This window comes from Anoplopoma fimbria, unplaced genomic scaffold (assembly GCF_027596085.1).
Source record: "Anoplopoma fimbria isolate UVic2021 breed Golden Eagle Sablefish unplaced genomic scaffold, Afim_UVic_2022 Un_contig_8065_pilon_pilon, whole genome shotgun sequence".
NCBI classification, from domain to species: Eukaryota; Metazoa; Chordata; class Actinopteri; order Perciformes; family Anoplopomatidae; genus Anoplopoma; species Anoplopoma fimbria.
In genome coordinates, this window is record NW_026552897.1 from 10,742 (window position 1) to 34,099 (window position 23,358).

At 40.8% G+C, this 23,358-nt stretch overlaps 1 protein-coding gene across 1 annotated transcript; it reads right to left on the reverse strand.

Annotated features, from left to right (window-relative positions):
* Positions 1 to 412: 412 nt before the first annotated feature.
* LOC129116243 (rho GTPase-activating protein 15-like) lies at positions 413 to 22,810 on the reverse strand. Its single transcript, XM_054627242.1, is given in 14 exon segments — positions 413 to 730; positions 2,384 to 2,489; positions 3,706 to 3,840; positions 4,675 to 4,752; positions 6,526 to 6,624; positions 7,364 to 7,498; positions 13,809 to 13,853; positions 13,856 to 13,931; positions 16,600 to 16,698; positions 17,531 to 17,620; positions 18,656 to 18,799; positions 19,504 to 19,581; positions 19,654 to 19,828; positions 22,728 to 22,810. Coding segments are annotated over 14 exon segments (1,458 nt in total). The 5' UTR covers positions 22,742 to 22,810; the 3' UTR covers positions 413 to 546.
* Between the last annotated feature and the right edge of the window lie 548 nt (positions 22,811 to 23,358).

The window sequence follows — 23,358 nt, forward strand, 5'->3', positions numbered from 1 at the left end:
ACACAGCTCTCACTTTGGTCATACAAGGACCGAATGGCTCGTAGTAATGAACCAGGTACCCCATATATTGTATATAACATATATTACTGTATGTTATACAGTAACTGTTATATACTGTTATATATTATAAATATGCTGCTGTACTTCATAAATATAAAGTTTTACATTATTAATATATCGCCATACGAGGTAAATATATTGTTACTTCATAAATATATCATTGTTTGTTCTATTCAAGTCAAGTATATACTGCTGTACATTATAAGTATACTGCTGTATTTTGCTCTTCATTATTCTTTGGGTATTGTGTACTTTAAGATTTTTCAAGCAAATTATTTTCATCAATCCTCAAACAAAAACTGTTATTATTGTTGTGTGTGTTAATTTAAAAAATATCAAAATTGAGTTCTGATCAGAAATAATTTGTTTATTGTTTACAGTCCAGTCAAAACCAGTGCCTATGTTTTCTGTTAAAACAATACTGTTTCTGAAGGAATTTGGTTATATCCAGCTTTGATGTTTAAAGTGAGTCCACCTCAGGACACTTTACTTCCTGTCCAGGTTGAAGATTTCTTGGCTCTCAATGAGGATGAACTCCACAATCTGGTTCTGGTAGACCATGTTGACGGCCATGTTTCCTGCATCCAGCTCAGGCCACATCAGCGTTGGGCCAAACACGATGCCGATGCCCTGAGTTGACATCAAGTTCTTCCTGGAAAAGCCTAGGACTCTGAAAAACAACAGATGGAGCAGTAACTAAAGGGAAACATGGGAACATGCAGAGTTTACATTTTAAATGACACCTGGCCACCAAGAGAGTCCGAGCATTTATTCGTCTGACTACATCTAACCTGTACACGACATACTTCATCATGAACATGAAGCCTACAATATAGCCTACAACTAATATATGTGTCACGTTGTTTTATCATTTTAAAGAAAATTGTTCAGTTTGGAAGGGATACATGCATTCTTTATGTCACCTCATTCTCGGTTGTTAGTGTCTCCTATAAAAACAAAGCGTGATGTGAGTACTCTTAATATACTTTAAATTCATCTTGATACAGTTAACTACACACCACCATAGTATATAATTTAAAAAATACTCTAAAACTCCACTGATATGTATGAGTAGCAGTTTGCGCTTCAGTGTCTTGCTTAAGGGCACTTATATCAACAGTAGGTTCAGGGAATAAAACCAGCAACCCTACAATTAACAGCTGACTACAGATACTGTCATTGAAGATTTGCTTAAAAACAGAGACTTGAAGGACTACCGCTGGTTTCACAACTGATTGTTATGTACTGATACCTTATATCACTGATTGTTATGTACTTATATCACTGATTGTTATGTACTGATACCTTATATCACTGATTGTTATGTACTTATATCACTGATTGTTATTTACTGATACCTTATATCACTGATTGTTATGTACTGATACCTTATATCACTGATTGTTATGTACTTATATCACTGATTGTTATGTACTGATACCTTATATCACTGATTGTTATGTACTTATATCACTGATTGTTATGTACTGATACCTTATATCACTGATACCTTATATCACTGATTGTTATGTACTGATACCTTATATCACTGATTGATTGTTATTGTACTTATATCACTGATAGTTATTTTGAAATGTGTTTTTCCAAAACTCCCAGAGGTCTGTTGGCTTCAGTACAGTTATTCACTCTCTTCAACAACGTGTGCAGCTTTTAAGCTTAGTTTTGTTCCAGTTTGAATCGTTTTTAAATCACTGTCATGACCTTTAATCCTTCCTGTGTATTATTTCAAGTAAAGTCAACAGTTAAAAATATGAATGCCTCATAACATTTGCCTCTGCACTATACTTTTGCTCTGGTTTATGCTTTAAGATGCTTGTTTAAGAAAGGAGATGCACTGATGACTTCTGGTGACTAGTAGTTCTCTTGAATACCTATGTTGAATACACTTCCTGTAAGTCGCTTTGGATAAAAGCGTCTGCTAAATGACTGTAATGTAATGTAATGTAATGTCATAACATGAGAGGTGATGTGTTTTACTGAGAGTCTGTCAACCTCTCAAATGGAGCTCATCGGTTCTGCTCAATGAAAATACATGAAACTACATGGAAGAGACATAAAGCTCTGCCTTGAAAATAGTCCTTGGATAAAAGATTGATTATAAATGTAAGTGTATTCATTTTTAATTTTGATCATTTAAGCAGTTACTTGATTAGAATTTTTTTCTGCTAAATGACCAATCGCTTAGAAGTCTACTGATATTTGAGCTTAATGTGACTCATTTTCCAGCTGGTAGACTTCAGCTAGTTCTTTAAATAAGTCTCCAGGTGTGGTTCAGGTGTTGTTCAGGTAGACCAAGGCTTACCTGTGCAGGTGGCTGAAGAGCAACTTCATGGTGTCCTGGTTGGGTTTGGGCAGTTCCTGGATAAGTTTCTTCACAGCCTGAACTTTGAGTTTGGATTCTTTAATCTCTATAAGATAAAAAAAACCGCAGCAGTAGTTTAATGAATGCATTTTACAGTAGTTTAATATCTTTAACATGCATAGAGTATCTGAGTTTAATACATGTATAGTATTGAATCTTAATTTTTATAGTAACATAGTTTAACTTGTGTATAGTATTTGATCTTAGTTTATGTATAGTATTGTAGTTTCATTTATGTATTGTATTGTAGTTTAATATGTGTATAGTACTGAAGTTTAACATATGTATCGTATTGTAGTTTTACATGTGTATAGCATTGTAGTTTAACATGTGTATAGTATTGTAGTTTAACATGTGTATAGTATTGTAGTTTGACATGTGTATGGTATTGTAGTTTTACTTGTGTATAGTATTGTAGTTTAACATGTGTATGCTATTGTAATAAAGGCAAAAAAACCACATATATATATACATATATATATATATATATATGTATATATATATAATATAAGAAACTTAGCAGAAGTTCAGGTGGGAAGACTATTTTTACGCTCCTTTTCATTCATAATCTCAGTCACTCTTTCCCTGTGACTACTCTATCAGCTGATTGTGGGTTTCACTTATAGTTAACCAATCAGAGTTTGCCACAGTTTCCTCAAGCCAATCACATCGTCGATGTCAAACTTTAAAAATGTTCTCCTCTCTGCTGCTGTTAGTTGTCAGCACGATCCGATGCGACCCTCCTCCACCCGTCACCTCCAGTCGGCATCACAGTCATGCTCATCATTCATTATCGGATGCAATGACTCACTACATCACCACCACCACCAGAGTCTGGACTCCAAGGGGGAATGTGTCTGACCTCTGACCTCAGCATCACTGCCCCTCTGTTAGACGGCTTCGCTATGGAGTCCAATTGCCAAAGACTTTGCATTATTCATTTCTTATGTGTAATAAATTATTGTTAATTTTATTGACGTATCTCCTGATTTATATATATTTAAATATATGTATATATTATTATTTTGCCTTTATATTGCAGCTTGGTCAGTGCTCCTAGTTGTCTGAATCTGATGTATGGAGGCCCTCTTCAGAATGTGTATATCCCCATGTACAACCCCAGCGCTCTGAATCTTATTAACTGTCTCACGGATATAAATATTTGGAGATTGCAGTCAATGTTTGTAGGATGGGATGTGTCATAAAGATACAGACATGAAGTTTAGATATTTCTATTTGTATCTTGGGTCAATTTGACTCACTGACTGCCTCCACAAACTGCTGGAAGAACCTGAAGGGGAATAGCGGCTCGGGCAGCTCCCGGAAAAACATCTTGAGGGCCCCAGTGACGACGTGGATGTCCTCCCACTGACTCTGGTCAAGGTCTAGGTCCTCCTCTGGGGAGACAGACCAGAAGAAGACAAGGGTCATTTATCATTTAATGTTTACATTGATTCAGACTTTAATATAACAATGTGTACCCTCATAAATACAACATGTTCCTGTGATGACTGAGGTCAGATCCTTCTGGTGACACTATTTTAGACTTGCTTTGGCTCCTTTTTCACATCAAACTGTGACTTTACTGAACTCTGACAACTTAATATTGTTAGCCTGAAATCTCACACAAAATGAAAACATCTGTATAACACAAGGTCAAACTCTACACAGTAAGATCAACAGAACTTTTCAGGTTTTCAAGATTTGAATAATTAAGGCACATGGTAAACACATGATTCATTCATTTTGTATATTTTGTTTGAAGATATATGAGGCAGTAAAACCATGTTTAATGCAGACAAATTAAGCTGATAGTATAACTCTTTATAATCAAACCTTTGCGTCATAAACAGGTAGTAGCTCTAGTAAAGAGGCTTCTGTTAGGTAACAACAGCACTTTGCTCTTGGGAATTTTGTAAATGTTGAAAAAGTAAATACATGCTTGACTTTTATATATATATATATATATATATATATATATATATAATTCACCATCTTTATTCACCAAGCCAGGAGCTGTGAGTGACAAACACAGCTAGAAAATCCTTCATCAGGATTTATTTATATGATTGTCCAATGTGGGAAGAATGTTCAATGGATTTACTTTTCATCATTATGTTGTTCAAACATATTTCCTGTTGTAAATTAGTAAACTTGTAATTTGTAGATGACATGGCTGAGACAGATACAAGCAAAGAGTGTAAAAAAGAATTGGCTTCTGTTGTACTGACCCTGGTCGACAATGAAGCGAAGTTTCTGGATTGTTGCCAGGTTTCCACTTACTCTGTAGATCCCGTCAGCATCCAGACCTGAAACCACACATAAACAAAATATGTTGGTGTTGTGTTTCATATAAAAAATGTGCAAAACACAACACAAACCGACCTCAAACAGTCATTTATAATTTAAGTAGAAAGCTCCCTCATCTGGATGTAGAGACAGCGGTCTGAAGAGGACTTGTGTTGTCTCGGTTGGTGTGTCTGCACTGGTTCTTAGTTCAGTGGCCTCATCAGTGCTGCTGCTCTCTTCTCTGTCCACTAGGTGGCAGCAGCTGACAACATTAGTCTGCACATGGTTTCATTTTATTCAATGAGGGAGAGTTAAAGCTTCCTGTCTGTCTGTCTCTACTGTCTGTCTCTACCATCTCTACTGTCTGTCTGTACTGTCTCTACTGTCTGTCTACTGTCTGTCTCTACTTTCTGTACTGTCTGTCTACTGTCTCTACTATCTCTACTGTCTCTCTACTGTCTGTCTGTACTGTCTCTACTGTCTGTCTACTGTCTGTCTCTCTGTCTGTCTGTCTGTCTACTGTCTGTCTCTACTTTCTGTACTGTCTGTCTACTGTCTCTACTATCTCTACTGTCTCTCTACTGTCTGTCTGTACTGTCTCTACTGTCTGTCTACTGTCTGTCTCTACTGTCTGTCTGTACTGTCTCTACTGTCTGTCTCTACTATCTCTACTGTCTCTCTACTGTCTGTCTGTCTGTCTGTACTGTCTGTACTGTCTGTCTGTACTGTCTCTACTGTCTGTCTACTGTCTGTCTCTACTGTCTCTACTGTCTGTCTACTGTCTGTCTCTACTGTCTCTACTGTCTGTCTCTACTATCTCTACTGTCTCTACTGTCTGTCTGTACTGTCTGTACTGTCTGTCTGTACTGTCTCTACTGTCTGTCTACTGTCTGTCTCTACTGTCTGTCTACTGTCTGTCTGTACTGTCTGTACTGTCTGTCTACTGTCTGTCTCTACTATCTCTACTGTCTGTCTCTACTGTCTCTACTGTCTGTCTACTGTCTCTCTACTGTCTCTCTCTACTGTCTCTACTGTCTCTACTGTCTACTGTCTGTCTACTGTCTGTCTACTGTCTGTCTCTACTGTCTGTCTCTACTATCTCTACTGTCTCTCTACTGTCTGTCTCTACTATCTCTACTGTCTCTCTACTGTCTGTCTCTACTGTCTCTACTGTCTGTCTCTACTATCTCTACTGTCTCTCTACTGTCTGTCTCTACTGTCTCTACTGTCTCTCTCTATTGTCTCTACTGTCTCTACTGTCTGTCTCTACTATCTCTACTGTCTCTCTACTGTCTCTCTCTACTATCTGTCTGTCTGTCTGTCTGTCTGTCTGCCTGTCTGTCTGTCTGTCTGTCTGTCTGTCTGTCTGTCTCTACTGTCTCTACTGTCTCTCTCTATTGTCTCTACTGTCTCTACTGTCTGTCTCTACTATCTCTACTGTCTCTCTCTACTATCTGTCTGTCTGTCTGTCTGTCTGTCTGTCTGTCTGCCTACCTGTCTGTCTGTCTGTCTGTCTGTCTGTCTGTCTGTCTGTCTGTCTGTCTGTCTGTCTGCCTACCTGTCTGTCTGTCTGTCTGTCTGTCTGTGATTTTCAACAAAACTAGCAGTCAAATTCTAGCCCCCAATCGTAAAACCACAAGTCCAATGGATTATATACTGTGTGCTGTGGTGCAACAACAACAGAATAAAAAAGATAGAAACAGGACCGAGGCTCAATGAACCCCACATGTCCTCTAATCTCTTGTGTTCACCCTGTAAATACTATTTCACCGCTCATCTGTTAGTGAACCTACCTCGCTTGTCCACAGCATCCAGACAGATCTGAACAAACCTCGGCACCGTGGTTCCTTCACGTTCGCAGAGAGTCAGCAGATGGCAGCCGAAAACTCGATCTGGGACAAACGTTATAACATTAACATCATGTGTGTGTTACCATGGAGACTGTAGCTTTGGAGTGCTTTGCCAGCTGTCTGTCTGTGACAGATTTTTTTGTCAATATGATAGTGTGTCACACCCATTCTAGATGTAGTCATGAAACGTTACAGGTGTTTAGTTGACATGGAAATGAAGTCCGAGTTTAAAGATGGGTGAGGGGGGCAGCCATTTGCCCCTTCCTCACTTTACGCCCCTGATTTGGCATTGTGGATGGTGAAATCCCATTGAGAGTGAGTCTCTAGTTATTATTGACAAGTTGTTTTAATGACTAATGGATTTAGCTTGATAGTTTCTGTCTAAATCTAAATCTAATCTATATATGTTATTGGTTATGTTACACAACTTTTGACTAATCATTGATGTTACATGCTTCATTACTAGTTGTTATCGTAACACAATGTTAAATGACCAATGGGTCATGTTACATCATGTCTAATGAGTTAGTAACTATTTAATATCAGATAGTCATATTGATTTATTTTATCTTACTGAAACCTGGCTGTGTCATGAAGAGTACGTTAGCCTAAACGAATCAACTCCTCCAAGTCATATTAATACTCATATTCCTGGAGGCACAGGCCGAGGAGGTGGAGTAGCAGCCATCTTTGACTCAAGCCTATTAATAAACCCTAAACCCAAATTAAATTATAACTCATTTGAAAGCCTTTTTTTAATGTGTAAAGAAAAAGCAGAAACCTTTGATGAGGCCTTTTTCCTTCAGAGTCTTCATGGACGGACGTCTGGTGATGAACTTCTTCAGTCTGTTCTTCACTCCGTTCTTGTCAGCGCTGTCAGAGGTGCTGTGTTTGAGCTTGGAGCTGCTGAACATATCTGCAGAAAATAACATAAACATTAAACCTAAAATACCTGAGTTTTTTCCCCATTTGTTTTCAATAGCCAACATCCAGCAGTTACAGAGAAACATGATCATTAATTAGGAGTTTGTGTCCACCAGATGAATGCAAGTCAAATATTCTCTCTCTTTCTAGCTCTGGTTTTGGTCTCCATCAACTCCCCATGGAAAATATATCTATCTCTTTCAATTTAAGGGTATGTGCACAGTTTACAGAAATATAAACACAACAGAAATAACAAATAATTCTCATGATCTTGGGATTTTGATTGTTAGTTTCCTGTTGTATTAAAAAGTTCCTTAGCTATTGTGTCCTGTGTTTCGTTTGTCTTAGTCCCGTCAGCCTGATCCCTTTGTTTCTCCCATCAATCAGCTTCCTGACCTGTGTCTTAGTTAGTTCCTTGTGTATTTAAAGACGTGTCTTTTGTCTGTTGGTTAATGGTTTGTCTTCATTAATGTTTGGAGTTCTGTACCAGTTTGCCCGTGGCCTTGCCTTATGTCCTGCCATTTCGGTTGGACTCAAGTTTGTAAATGATTGCATTGTGTCTGCTGCCTCCTCGTCTTTGTCTGCATTTGAGTCCATCCCCTGCTACCTGCTCTCGACACTGTGACAGTAAAAAAACCCACCAATTATGGATCCAGCAGAGCAACCCCATCTTTACAAGAAGGCTTGTGAGTTTGATCAGATCATGGCAAAACTCGCAGCCTCCCATCCCACGTGGGCAGACTCAGCTCCTGGTTAAGAATTCATAGCTCTGCAGCAGTGCTTTAAGGAGAAGCCTTGGGTGAGTGTATTTGTTCCCTACTTGGGTGTTGTTTGTCAGAGTCTCAATCAGTTCTTGCAAGCCACTCAACCCCCTTGTCTTCTACCCTTCAGCCTACTAGACTCAAGCCTGAAAGACTCTAGATCATATTACTCCGGTATTAGCTTCTCTGCACTGGCTCCCTGTTAAATCAAGAATTTAATTTAAAATCCTTTTCCTCACCTGCAAAGCTCTAACTGGCCAGGCACCGTCTTATCTTAAGGAACTTATGGTTCCATATTACCCAACTAGAGAGCTGCGCTCCATCAATGCAGGGTTACTTGTGGTTCCTAGAGTCTCCAATAGTGGAACAGGAACCAGAACCTTCAGTTATCAAGCAACTTCCAGAAACACTCACCACTTTTAAGAGTAAGCTTAAGTTTCCTTTTTGATAACACTTATAGTTAGGACTGGTTCAGGTTTATAGTTAGGGCTGGTTCAGGTTTATAGTTAGGGCTGGTTCAGGTTTATAGTTAGGACTGGTTCAGGGCTATAGTTAGGGCTGGTTAAGGTTTATACTTAGGGCTGGCTCAGGTTTACCTTGGTCCAGCCCCTAGATATGCTGCTACAGGCCTACACTGCTGGGGGACTACTACTTACTTTGCTTCTTCCCTGGAGTCCTTGTGCTTTCTCTCCTTGCAGGTTTCTATGTAGTTATATCTGGACCGTGGTCGTGCCTCCTGCTGTGGCCCTGCTGACACCCACTGCTACTACCATTATTGTTATCAGTAGTCGTAGTCACATTTGTTACTATTACTGCTTTGTTATCATTATTCTACTATATCCACTATTGCCTTTATTATTAGTAGTCTTAATTTTTTCCTTCATTATTCTGCTTGCTATTCTTATTACATGAATCATTTATGTCATATACATTGAATGTTTTTTATGTCTGTTATGTTGTTTGTTCTGTACACATGACATCTATTGCTATTTGTCCATCCGGGGAGAAGGATCCCTCCTCTGTCAGTCTCCCAAAGGTTTCTTCCTTTTATTCTTCCTGTTTAAGGTTTTTTAGGAAAGTTTTTCCTTCACCGATGTGAGGGTCTAAGGACAGAGGATATGAGGGTCTAAGGACAGAGGATATGAGGGTCTAAGGACAGAGGATATGAGGGTCTAAGGACAGAGGATGTGAGGGTCTAAGGACAGAGGATGTGAGGGTCTAAGGACAGAGGATGTGAGGGTCTAAGGACAGAGGATGTGAGGGTCTAAGGACAGAGGAGGTGAGGGTCTAAGGACAGAGGATGTGAGGGTCTAAGGACACAGGATGTGAGGGTCTAAGGACAGAGGATGTGAGGGTCTAAGGACACAGGATGTGAGGGTCTAAGGACAGAGGATGTGAGGGTCTAAGGACAGAGGATATGAGGGTCTAAGGACAGAGGATATGAGGGTCTAAGGACAGAGGATGTGAGGGTCTAAGGACAGAGGATGTGAGGGTCTAAGGACAGAGGATGTGAGGGTCTAAGGACAGAGGATGTGAGGGTCTAAGGACACAGGATGTGAGGGTCTAAGGACAGAGGATGTGAGGGTCTAAGGACACAGGATGTGAGGGTCTAAGGACAGAGGATGTGAGGGTCTAAGGACAGAGGATATGAGGGTCTAAGGACAGAGGATGTGAGGGTCTAAGGACAGAGGATGTCGTATGTGTACAGTTTGTAAAGCCCTCTGAGGCAAATTTGTGATTTGTGATTTTTGGCTATACTAAATAAAATAAATTGAATTAAATTGAATATCCTGCTATTCTCTAGCTTGCTCGAGCCCCTAGCCAGTTTCTGAGCAACCCGCCTGAACCGTTGAGGGCCTCGTAGCCTCAGCCTAGTCAGCTAGTCACTAGCCTATAAACCTCCTGTTTGTCCCAGGAAGGAGTCGTGGGACAAGGAGACGTCAATCCCCAAACTGCCCATCAACCCAGAGTCTCCACTGCCAAATGAAGCTCTAGCGCAAGTTCAGACAGGAAGACTATCTTGGCATGCTCTCTATAATACTGCTTTTCCATTCTAACTGCACACTCCCAATTCCAGCTGTCAAAGTCAGAAGCGTCATTCATGCTATCAGCTGTCTATCAGCTGGGGGGCTCCCATCCAATAGCTCAGAGTCACTCCCTTATCGTTAGCCTATCAGCTTGCTACTGCCTCCTTTTAAACGTGCTGTCTCCCTGCCTCTAGTTGTCGAAGCTGCTGTTTCATGGGACCCTCCTCCTGCCCATCACCACCAATCTTCACAGGTTCATCCCTCCATCAGCATCATCAGCAACTCCAGCAGAACCTTCAGCCACTACCACCACCACCAGTGTCTGGACTCCTTGGGGGATCTCTTTAGTTGCTGCTCAAGGCAATCACCCTCGATCACAAATCTCCCTGTGGAGTCCAAGCGCCAAAGTGTATATGCCTAATTCTTACACACATTAACTGTTATAATAAAACATGTTACTATAACTAATCCCCCTGTCTCTCCTGATTGAAATGACCTAGTATGTCTTGCTCCTTGTGTCCTGTCATCAGTATGGTCAACACCTGCTTCTTTGGTCCTATCAATGGGCTGGCTGACTCAAGCCCATCATGTACTAATGGCGCACGGTCCACTCCAGCCCCTTGTGTCCTATCCGAGGTCCGGTAGACTTCAGCTCCTCTGCCCAACTGGTGGTCCAGTCGACTCAGGCCACTCGTGTCCTATCGGAGGTCCCGCTAACTCCATCTCCTTGTTTCCTATCGGAGGTCTGGCTGACTCCAGCCCCTCCTCTCCTATCGGCGGTCCAGTCAACTCCAGCCCTTTGTTTCCTATTGGAGGTCCAGCTAGCTTCAGCTCCTTGTGTCTTATTGGTGGTCCGGTTGACTCCAGCTCCCCCTAGCATATCGGCTCTCCGGTCTACTCCTGCTTCGGGTGTCCTGTTGGTGGTCCAGGCACGTCCTGCTCCTTCTGCACTGATGGCGGTCTGGGCAACTTCTGTTCCTTGTGCCCTATCGGCAGTCCGGCCGACACCTGTTCCGACTGGGCCGCTGTACCTTCCCGTTTCCATTTGGCAGCAGCAACCTCCGGTTCCTGTTCAGGGCTCCACTGGTCCCACCTACCGCTGGGTCATCAGTTGCCGGCTGACCTTCCTGGCCACAAGTCTCTGTAGTCAGATTCCAGTAGGCCCCTGTCTCCAATCCTGTGTTCCACTGTGATTTCACCAGTCAGCCACCCCTGTTGATGCCTTGGCTGAGTTCAAGTTGCCATCTTCCAGAGTTCCTGCAGCTAGAGTTGGATGGAAAACTAGTGGATGGACAATAAGTTTGTTGTATCTCAAATATGCAGTCCAGTCCAGAAGTTGTCCTCCGGAATAGAATTGGTTAAGATGTTATCAATAAAAGTTACAGAATTTTCTACAACTTGTGTTGATTTATAAATAAGAGGGAAAAAGTAATTATTTTCCCGAGTAGGGGTATCTGATCTATTTTTGTATGTTTATATTGAAATCTTCCTGATTTTATCAGTCATTGTTTATCAGGTCAAGAGAACTGAACCGACTTTCATTGATATGTTTAATTACAGTCAGGTGGCCAATAAATAGCACCAACAAACATTTTTTCCACCAGACACTAGAGAGCTCTAAAAGAGCCAGACTTGTTTTTTCAAGCATTGTTCTGCAGAAGATTTTCCCTGCTCCAAAAATGTACACACTTGAAACATGGTGACAAATTCCTCAGCAGCATTGTTAGAAGCTTTGGGTTGCATGTTTTGGCACTCAGCCTGAAGGCTGTCAAGTCCCAAAGATCAGCAGGATTGAGCCAGTAACCTACACAAGGTTCTAAGTATGGCCAAAGATTTGCTGTAGAGAGTTGGTGAGACATTACATTACATTACATTACAGTCATTTAGCAGACGCTTTTATCCAAAGCGACTTACAGGAAGTGTATTCAACATAGGTATTCAAGAGAACTACTAGTCACCAGAAGTCATAAGTGCATCTCCTTTCTTAAACAAGCATCTTAAAGCATAAACCAGAGCAAAAGTATAGTGCAGAGGCAAATTGCTACGAAAACAATAATTGCAACAGACTAATACGAATATAATAAGTGCTACAAACTACAACGAATAGGATAAGTGCAGTAAACGAATACGAATTCAATAAGTGCAGCGAACTGATACGAATACAGTAAGTGCAACAACTAATACGAATGCAATAAGTGCTACGAGGAAGGCTCAGGGTAGTGCTTCTTGAAGAGGTGAGTTTTCAGCCTGCGCCGAAAGATGGGCAGCGACTCTGCTGTCCTGACGTCAGTGGGGAGTTCATTCCACCACTGAGGGGCCAGGACAGAAAGAAGCTGTGACCGGGTGGATCGGCCGCAGGGACCTCTGAGCGACGGGGCAACCAATCGCCCCGAGGCAGCAGAGCGAAGTGGTCGGGCGGGGTGTAGGGCTTGACCAAGGCCTGGAGATAGGAAGGAGCTGTTCCTCTCACTACCCTGTAGGCTAGCACCAGAGTCTTAAACTGGATGTGAGCTCTTACAGGGAGCCAGTGTAGAGAACGGAGAAGGGAAGTTGTGTGGGAGAACTTGGGGCGATTGAACACCAGACGTGCTGCAGCTTTCTGGACAAGCTCCAGAGGTCTGATGGCCGACGCCGGGGCTCCGGCAAGTAGTGAGTTGCAGTAGTCCAGGCGGGAGATGACCAGAGCCTGGATGAGCACCTGCGCCGTCTCCTCAGTGAGGAAGGGGCGAATCCTCCTGATGTTGTAGAGGAGGAATCTGCAGGAGCGTGTGACGGATGCAATGTTTGCTGAGAACGACAGTTGGTCGTCCAGGGTCACACCCAGATTCCTCACAGTCCGAGTTGGCGTCACCACGACATCATCAATGGTGATGGACAGGTCTCGGTGCGGGCAACCCTTCCCCGGGAGGAACAGTAGCTCGGTTTTGTCCAGGTTGAGCTTCAGGTGGTGTGTCGCCATCCACTTCGAGATGTCAGCCAAGCACGCAGCAATGTGTGCCTCCACTTGGGTGTCACCGGGAGGAAATGACAAGACCAGCTGGGTGTCATCGGCATAACAATGGTAAGAGAGACACTGTTGTTCAGTCAGCAACTTGGATTTTGAGTTCTAGGCAAGATTCTTCAGGTTACCATCAGATTTTAAACCAGCCACAAGTTCAGAGAAACACAACTGCAGCCATCATGTCTGATAGCCATTCTCTTTAGCCGCTAAATGCTTCACTATGTTCACCAGCTAGTCTCTTATTGTGTGTGTGTGCTGTTAGCTGCTGAGCTAGCAGTGTAAAGTGGGGTTTAGAGCTTTTATTCTGAAAATAGCTGCCAGCTGCGGCCGAAAAACAACGCTAAGAAAGAGGTGGAACTGAACCAAAACAGTGAAGTTGTTAAAACCAAAACATAAAGGTTGAAGGTTGATATTTCTCTTTGTGTTTTTCATATCTAATTGAAAAGAAGACTACAACCAGCTGTCCTCTCAGATATGATATATAATAACAATGTGTTTGGGTGAGTTACTCACTGATGGAGCGTCTGTGGACTGGGTTGCGTTGCTTGGCGTTGGGGAGGCGGAGCCATATCCAGGTAGTGAGCTGTGTCTGGGCAGGTACTCTGTGCTGTTTGATCTCCGCAGAGGAAGTTTAGTCTGAAAAGACAAAGAGTTGCAACGAATCCATCCGGCAGCTTTTATTTCAACTAGGATATAAGAACATCATGGTTGCTCATTCTGAAAAACATTTAACACTTCACTTAAAGTCTTTATTGCATATATACATAGACAAATAAAACAGAAAGAGAACATCAAAACTTTCAACAGCAAAGAGCGGGACACAGTTTACAACTAGTGATGCAGTATATTATTTGGTTACGAAAAATATTATCCAATAATGTACATTGTCCTAACCTAATTCGTTGTTCCCATATTCTGGTAAACTCTTATTATTTCACACAGAAAATTTTTTCCATTACAAATATTTCCTGCAGAATATTTAACTAACCCCACACCACTAGCTTTATTTCCCGAAAATTGGAACACTTCTCAGAGGTTATATATTCTAACACTTTGTTCAAAACTGATTACAATCTATCCCAGAATATTTCTATTTTTGGCCAACTGGAGACAATATGTGCAAGGTCTGCATCTGTATGGCCACATTGCCTTCATCATGTTTGTTGCCTTAGAAGTTGTTTGCTTTTATATAAAGGCGTAGTTGTCACGCCCCTGACTCATCTCTGGCCTCTTTTAAGAAGAGAGCTGTCTGTCTGTGTTTCAGGTCTGCCACGCCCCCCTTTCAGTGCCTGAAGCACCCACACCTGAATGTCATCAGGCTATCAGTGGAGCTGCATATAAACCTCAGGATCAGTGATTCTGTCTGTCTTGGGCTCTTGGCCTGTGAGCTGGTTGTTTGTTGCTGTCGTGAGCCTTTGATATTGTGTAAACCTGTGTTAACCTAACCCTAACCCTGGTTAGTTGGTGGGGAAGTTTATTAGTAACTAAGTCTGGTTAATTTGGGGAAGCTGTGTAGGAGTTCTCTGCCATTTAAGTTGTTATGTCTGTTTTTAGGCATCTAGGGAGCTCAGCATTGTGTTTTGGTTTGTTTCTGTAGGAAAGTTGAGTTTCTTACTTTCTAGATAATGTGGGGGTCTTGTTTATTATTTTGGCCTTAGAGACCCTGACGTCAATGCTTCCATTTTAGTTGGGTTTATTTCTGTTAATCAATTAGTTATCAATAAATGTTACTTCCTGTTCCAGCTGCATTTCATTTAGTTTCAACTTTTGTCAAGGGTTTTTTCTCAAATAGTTGTTACTGCCTGTTTACCCCTAGACCATATAGTATGCCATAACAGTAGTAAAGAAAAGGATTACATATTTCAAATTAAATTGTCTCCATTTAAATGAATTTGTGGATGTCACACATGTGTAGCACCACAGAGATCTTTCCTCTTCTGATGTTCAATTCATTTTCCCACTTAAATTCTACATGCCTCTCTGTGATCAGCTGTCTGTCTGCTTTCACATCTGTAGATACTTTTGATGGAGTTTGTGTCTGCACACACGATTACTGTACTTATGCTAATAAAGACACACAGTTATAATTAATGTCAGAGCAGCAGTGCTTCCTCTCTATAGCCTGTTACCTGTTTAACAAACTGCTTTGAGGATTTATACTGTGTTCTGTGTGAGGTGGGTTAGGGTTAGGGTTACCCCTCTCCAGTCAACATGCCGAGGTGTCCTTGAGCAAGACACCTAACCCCAAGTTGCTCCCTGGGCGCTTCTTAGCAGCCCACTGCTCCTCCGGGATGGTTAAATGCAGAGAATTGTAATTTCCCCATTGTGGGACTAATAAAGGATTGATTATTATTATTATTATTATTATTATTATTATTATTATTATTATTATTATTATTATTATTATTATTATTATTATTATTATTATGCTCATGAGTGCGGCACCAATTTCTACCACCGGAATGTTTTTGTCTTATTCATTCATTATTAACATATATGTACTTAATTAAAATAAATTGTGAAGTCATTACCGAATAACCCAGAATTATGCTTCTAGTGTCTTTTGAACACTAGAAAGCATTTATTAGGCTCAATGTTTCGGGGAAAATTATGAAATAACAAGTGTTTCTAATTAATGAAGATCAGATATAAAACTTAAAAGTGATACACTTGTGTTTATTCTGTGAGATGTCTTCACTTTGGTATGAAATGTCAGTAATGTTGAGGAAAAATCTGATCAGTCCGATCGGCTGCAGCGTCCAATCAAATCGCCTCTAAAAATACTTCCTGGAAGGCTGCTTGTATATCCTTGCTCTCATAAATCCTTAGATCTCTCCTCACTCCCCGATCCTCAGAGCAGAAATAAGAGCTTGAGGACGACCGTCAATATGGCGGCGCAGAACAACCCGGTTCAAGCGAGGATCGAGGATCGAGGAGTAAGGACATGACAGATAAGAGACTTGGGATGTACCCAGAGCGTCATCAGAGCAGTATATCAACCCCACAACCAGGGCTCCAAAACCTTTTGGGTTTACATCATGAAAAAGGATCCTAATTGACCTTTCGTTGGAATGTTTCAATGGTGCCCACATGTAAATTTAACACATTATGTGTGACCACCAGGTAGTATGCTGTCATTTCATGTATTTCTGTGAGATCGTATATAACGGACAACCAAATATATTTTGGGTTTTGGACATTTGAAGAAACTGGAGTGGACATTTTGAAAACGAATAATGCAAAAAACAATCAAGACACTGAATTATATCTAAAATATTAGCTAGTTTAAGTAGTGGGTTCTTACGGCAGAGTCAACAGCCTTTCTGATGGCGTCGTACCATTGACTGGCCGTGGAGTAACTGTCAGTCTGGAGGAGGTACTCACTTCCTGTGTTTGTTGTAATCTGGAACAGATCAGAATGGTGAGTTAGGATGGGTACCATTTTTGTCCCCAATGGGGAAAAAGTGAGAAAATCATGAACTTAAAGTGGCCCTATTAGGCTTTTCCACCTTTTCCCTCTTTAGTGTGTTATATATATTTTTTTGTACATGTAAAAGGTCCGTAGAGTGTAGAACCTGAAGTCCACGCCTAAAAGGAGTTACCCTTCCCCTCAGAAGCTCCTGAGTTGCCTGAAACCGCTCCATTGAATTCTCTCCTTCACTTCCGTAACTTTATGATGTCATAATGTTACAGAAGTGACGTAAAACTCCTTCCGGCTAGTTTGGCCCTCAAACAAAAAAACGGAGGGAGACGGAGCTGAAGCTCCGGAGGAAGAGTTTTTTGAAATGTGAAACGTGACCAATCGCAGCAGAGTGGGCTAGCTGACCAATCAGAGCAGACTTTGCTTTCTGGAGGGAGGAGCTACAACGGAGCATTTCAGAGAGAGGGTGAGAAGAGATACTGCAGGACAGAATGATGAGAAAAACAAGGAGGACTATGAGCATTAACGCATGTAAACATGTTGTAACTGTAACTTGAGATGAAAAAATGCACCTGGAAAATAGCATAATAGGGCCTGTTTTAAATCTCTAAACTTGTTTTGTCCAGAGTGATGTACAAAAAGAGTCAATCAAAGGCCATTGTGGCTTATTTCTATAGTTCGAACATAAGAAAACATGAATGATGTTCCTGTGGGTCCAGCATGTGACTGTCAGGGAGAGAAATATGACTCATCCACAAAAAGCAGCTTCAGGGCAGGAACATAATAGTGTGACAGCTTTGTATTTCTTTGTTACCTGGAAAACGTTTTTCCTGCTTGACTTCTCTGTCGTCCACTCAATAACTGCTCCACACAGCTGAACCACATCTGTCTTACTTCCTGGTTTCTGAACAGAGAGGGTGGACATGAGGTCATACGTCAAATATATGATAATGGCTATCAAACGCGACCTTGAGACTTTAATGAAATTCCTACACCTCTCTAGATGTTGTTTGGACCGCTCCTCTTTTAAAAACTGAGCTTTGAAGGCTGCTGTTTTCAGATCTTTCCACATTTGTTGAATGGGATTCAGATCTGGACTCATTGCTGGCAGTCCAGCTTTTTCTTTTCATCCATTCCTTGGTGGTTTAAGATGTGTATTTTGAGGCAATGTCCTGCTATAGGACCCATGAAGTTTAAAGGAGACACAGCTTTGTGACACTGAGTGGAACCATGCACTCCAAAATACTTTGGTAATCTGCAGATTTTAATGATGCCATGCACATATTCAAGGGAACCCCGGAACATCAGTGAGCCTTCTCCATGTTGCCTGTAGTTTATCTTTGTGTCTGTAAACATACACTTTATGCAGTTTACCAAAAAGCTACATTCTCTTTCTCATCTGTTGATAGGACATTCTGCCAGAAAGATGTTGGCTTGTTGTTGTTGTGTTCGGACAAACTCCAGCTGGGCTTTCCTATGTCATCCTTGGTGTCCTACCACAGAACTACCACTGTTTCTGTCTGAATGTCAGCTTGAATCTGTTTTTCAGTTGTCCGCGGTCCTTCCACCATTCGTACAATCCTTGCCTGCAGTCTTTGGTCACCTTTTATCTTTCCTCCGCTTCCACTGAGGTTGGCTACAGTACCATGGGCCTTAAAGTTCTTGATGACATTGTGCATTATGGACAAAGGAACATCAAGGTCTCTGGAGATGGAGTTTGAGTTAGCTTTGAGATTGTCCATGCTTGGCTACCATCATCTGTCAGACCTTCTCAGACAATTCTCTATTTTTCTTCTTTTGTCGTGCTCAATGTTGAACAAGCAGTGACACAAAACAGCAGAATGAGTACTTTGGTCAAACCTTGAGTTGTGTCAGTTCGTAAAACAGAGAAAAGGTACATATAAAGACAAAATAAAGCAAAGATAACAAATTTTTGTACCAGACTAGTTTCTTGTTGTCTCTCTTTATAAAACAGCAGCTGATCTGAGGTCAGTACGCTCCACATGAAGGTCCAGTTCTTCCTTTGCTTCTTACCGCTCTCTGAGATTTTAGCCACATTCAGATGTTCACCTTTCAGCTGCACCTGGGGACGGACACACACACACACACACACACACACACACACACACACACACACACACACACACACACACACACACACACACACACACACACACACACACACACACACACACACACAATTTGAATATAAATACAAATTAATGATGAAATGGGGTGTTGTTAATTATTCAGATGTACACTTTTTCTGAAACACATAACAAGTATGTTTTTCTTCAACTTTGATAACCATTTTGACTAATCTGCACTTTAATTTTTGAACTTTTTGTTTTTATCCTGATATTTCTGTATGTGGTATAAGCGTCAAATAATGAAAGATATATGATTTGTGAAATGACATAAACCAAAAACTGTCATATTTGACACATCAGATTAAGAATGGGTTGAAAATAAATGTAAAACATGCATCCAAATGTTTTTAAATCAATTTTCATTTTCTTTCTGAAAAACGTGTGACAAAACAGTTGATTTCTCTTGGAAACAGGTGGAACTAAAGCCTGAATTGGTTCTGATACAAATCTACATATAAGGATTACGTGTGCAAAATCTATTTGAGAAATTAGTTTAAAGTCTGGATTCTGAGCTTAAAGTCAGATGAGTAACTTTAATTTCCGAATTCTGACTGTATTCTCGTAAAATTCAGAACTCAAATTCATTTTTCTCATGTGGCCCTTAACCTCTGCCATACAAATCCTCTTAAGGACTTACCAATGGTTCAAAAACGGCAACTCCTCCTCCTGCGACTAAGACGTTGTGCTGAGACTGATTCCTGCGATGCCTAGAGATCTACAAACAAAAAAAAAAGTTCAAGACTGAACTGCACCGCTGTAGGATGGAGGTTCTATGTGGTCTACTTACAGGCTTTGTAGGAAGGTCGGACTCCTGCAGCACCATGGACTTGGACTGACTGAGGCGGTCTCCGGGGCTCTGGGAGCTCTTTAAACGCATCTGCACAGCTTCCTGCGGTGCTATGGTGCGCCTTGGAGGCGGAATCAGCGGTGGCTGCTTCGCAGCACTCTGGAGGTTTGTGATTCTGTGGAGGGACAATCAGTTAGGATTAATTTCTCATGCAGTGTGTTCACAAACTCCTCACTTATCAGAACTGAGGGAATACCACTGGTCTCCATCAAATAAGTGCTGCATTTTCTACTGGGAATATTTTGTAGTTATGTACCAAGTCTGCATGGCCTCTTACTGCTTCCAGCAAGTATTCACAGCCTCTCACTCTTAGTCCTACACTAACAGCTTTCACCTTCTAGTTCCTACTCAGCTGTAATATATATGTATTACCAAACTCATTTCTGGTGATGGAAATATTGAAACCTTCTAGAAAGTTACAAACTCACTTAATAATATTTAACCACATGTAGCTATAGTGTAGCAGGGTAGGTGGTAAGTGACGCACATGTTCACTTCCTCATGTTCAGAGTCAGAACCTATGAGTTCAGTGCAGTGTTCAACTTTAAAAACGTGTTAATAGAGTAAATGTAGTATATGATTGGCCACTTCAGGACCATACCTGATGTGCACAGGCAATAAAGTCAACATTTGCACTGGGACTGATTTGATCAAATACAAAAAAAAACCCTCTTACTTGGATTGAGACAACAGAAGTGGAAATTGTTATTAAAATACTCCAAAGCACATACTCCAAAAAATACAGTGTTATATTGCCGTTGTGTGGGTGAACATTCAGTTGAAGTTAGATGCAGAGAAGACAGGACTTTTCCTGTTTGGGTTCCTGTTTGCAGTTGTGATTGCTTCACTGTGGTTTCACAACATTTGTTCTTCTGTCAGTTGACAACAAGGAAAACCTCAGCTAAAAAGAGACCAGAAATACCAGAGGACCTGAGCTCCAAACTAATAAAGTATGGTTAGGGTTATGCACATGACAGTAGTGCAACAAAGAACCCAGTTTATCTTGGTCTTCAACCCTCACCTGCATCTCAGTTCATATACTGGCTCAGTTCCATTCATTCCCCACCAGTTCATCAAAGTTGCCATGTTGCTTCATGCGTTGTCTTTTGAGTCAACAGTAAACCAATATATACCTTCAATAGTCCCTGTACTGATCCTGTACTTTGTCTGTGTTAGGGTCCAATTCTTTATCTCCTGAATTGTCACTCTCCTTCTCAACTCAGATCAAATGTATCAGTGAATACACTGTTTCATATTTTTTTATGAAAATGTTGCTTCTGTTTAATAACATCAATTCTTCATATATGTTTCCTGTAAGGCACAGCCACCAAAATCATTTTACCTTGTAAAATTATTTACAAGGTTATTTACAAGGTAAACAAATGATAATTTGTTATAATTAATATGTAATTAAAACAAATTGTATATTAGTATTCCTGAATATTCTTCAATTCTTTTCTCGTTAAAAGTATTTTTTTTTCGGGAGATTCTTTATCTGAATGAAGGTTTTGAGGACAGAGAGTGCCATATGTTCCACTGATTGTAAAGAACCTTGAGGCAAATTGGGGATATCTGACAATAAATAAAATTGAGTACGGAGAAAAAAACAACTAGAGATGTCAAAGAGCCAAATCTGTTCCATTTAAACTTTCCTTTCTCAATTAAAAAGTCAGAAGAAGGATTTTGAAACCAGCTCTGGCTTGAGTTAGTAGCCCATACAAAGACATCAGGACAGATGTTGGATCTTTAAACTTCTTTGATCTAGTAAAAACTCCAGTTGCTGTGTTTTCGAGTAAATCAAGCCTTCTTGCTGTTTTCATGGGTCGGCTACAGACAAACTAACTGCAGTGAAGTCTGGAGGTCATAAAAACATGTGCAAGAATTATTTGTATTAAAGAGATGATCTTTTCAGTGTTACAACATTATTGATGTAGCCTTTCAGGCTGTTCTCTCAAAGCGTTCTTAGTTATAGCAACAAAAAAATTGCACTGTAACTTGTAGATATCCCAATAAATCAATTTGTATGTAATCATGAATCTGCAAGTACAAATAAACAAAAAAACACTCCGTCATCCAGGGGACAGCTGTTTGTCTCCCAGGTGAAATGAGAAGTCCATGTTGATTTATTAATTATCTCATAGCTGCTGTTTCTAGGTAACGTCAGTCCCTTAGTTACTTTAACCAAAACCAGGCTGTTTCATGAACCTAAGTAGTTTCACAACTTAGCAATACACTACCAGTATTCCACCATCTTTTTCTAAACCTAATCAAAACTTTTTGATTGCTAAACCTAACTAAGTTGTTTCCTGTGAAGACAGAAGTTTATTTCGAAAAGACTGTATGCTTCTTAGCTATGTCAGCAAAAGACACGGAAATGAAGAGTAACTTGAGTGAAAAGTTGAAAATAGAGATTAATGCAGCAGAGATGAACAACTTTTCTGAAACAGGAGTAAAAGCAGCAGAGTTGATCCCACTGATGTCAACTTCAAACTGTAGTCTGAAATGAAAACAACAATATTTGAAGCATCACTGTGATGTCAAAATGCCTCAGTTCTGTGGGTTAAGACGTTTTTAGTAACTGACTTGTGAGATGAAACCACAGTGCAGCTGCTGTCATCACATATCTAAAACCGTCTTGAAGTAATGCTATGATAACTAAGCTTCAGTAACAGGAAACAAAGTGAAATCCTCCATACGGAAGCATGTAGACTTATCGTCTCCGTGCATTATGTGAACGCAATGTAAAGATGTTATTCTTACCCTGAGGATGTAGTTTCAGCTTTCCTTTCTAAAACTGCCTTAAAAATGCGTAAGTGGAAATTGGAAACATCAGCCATCTAGTGAAGTTCAACCTTTTTGTGTTTCAACTGTAACACATGAGTGAGTTTAGACCCAGCAGATGAGTTTATCCAATTTATCTGGAGAAATGTGCAGGAAGATGTCAACACTAACCAATCACCAGAAAGACAAAACCAAAACATTAAGTCAAGACAGATCATTTAATGTGATCTTACCGTGTACCCGCCATCTCTGTGTGTCACCATCAAAAAAGCAAAGACACAGAGAGTCGAGGCCTGACTGTTAGAGGAAGTAGGATTGATCACGTGGTTTCTTCAAACCAGCCGTCTCTTACACTACAACTGCTGCACCCTCCCCATTTCCTGAAGAATCAAAAAACTGAACCTCATTCTCATCAGACCAGATGTGAGTAGCTTGTCACTTCTGCCAGTTGGAGTACAAACATGTGTAGAGTCAGGTATAAGAGTGTTGACAATCTTCTAGAGCCAAGACAGTTCCTAAGGGGTTTGTGGGTATTTTATTTAACAGCGCCTTTCAGGTCACTCAAGGACACTTTACAAATTTAAAACAATTTAAAACAAGGGCAAACAAATAACAAAACCATTAAAAGTGCAAGTAAAAAACATGACAACTACAGTGAAAATGCTATCCTGAAAAGGTGGGTTTTGAGAGAGGATTTGAACTGAGGGAGGGAGTCAATATTTCGGATGTGAGGTGGGAGTGAGTTCCAGAGTTTGGGAGCAGAGCGGCTGAAAGCTCTGCTCCCCATGGTGGTGAGCCGGGCAGAGGGGACAGTGAGGTGGATGGAAGAGGAGGATCTGAGGGAGCGGGTGGAGGTGGCAGTGT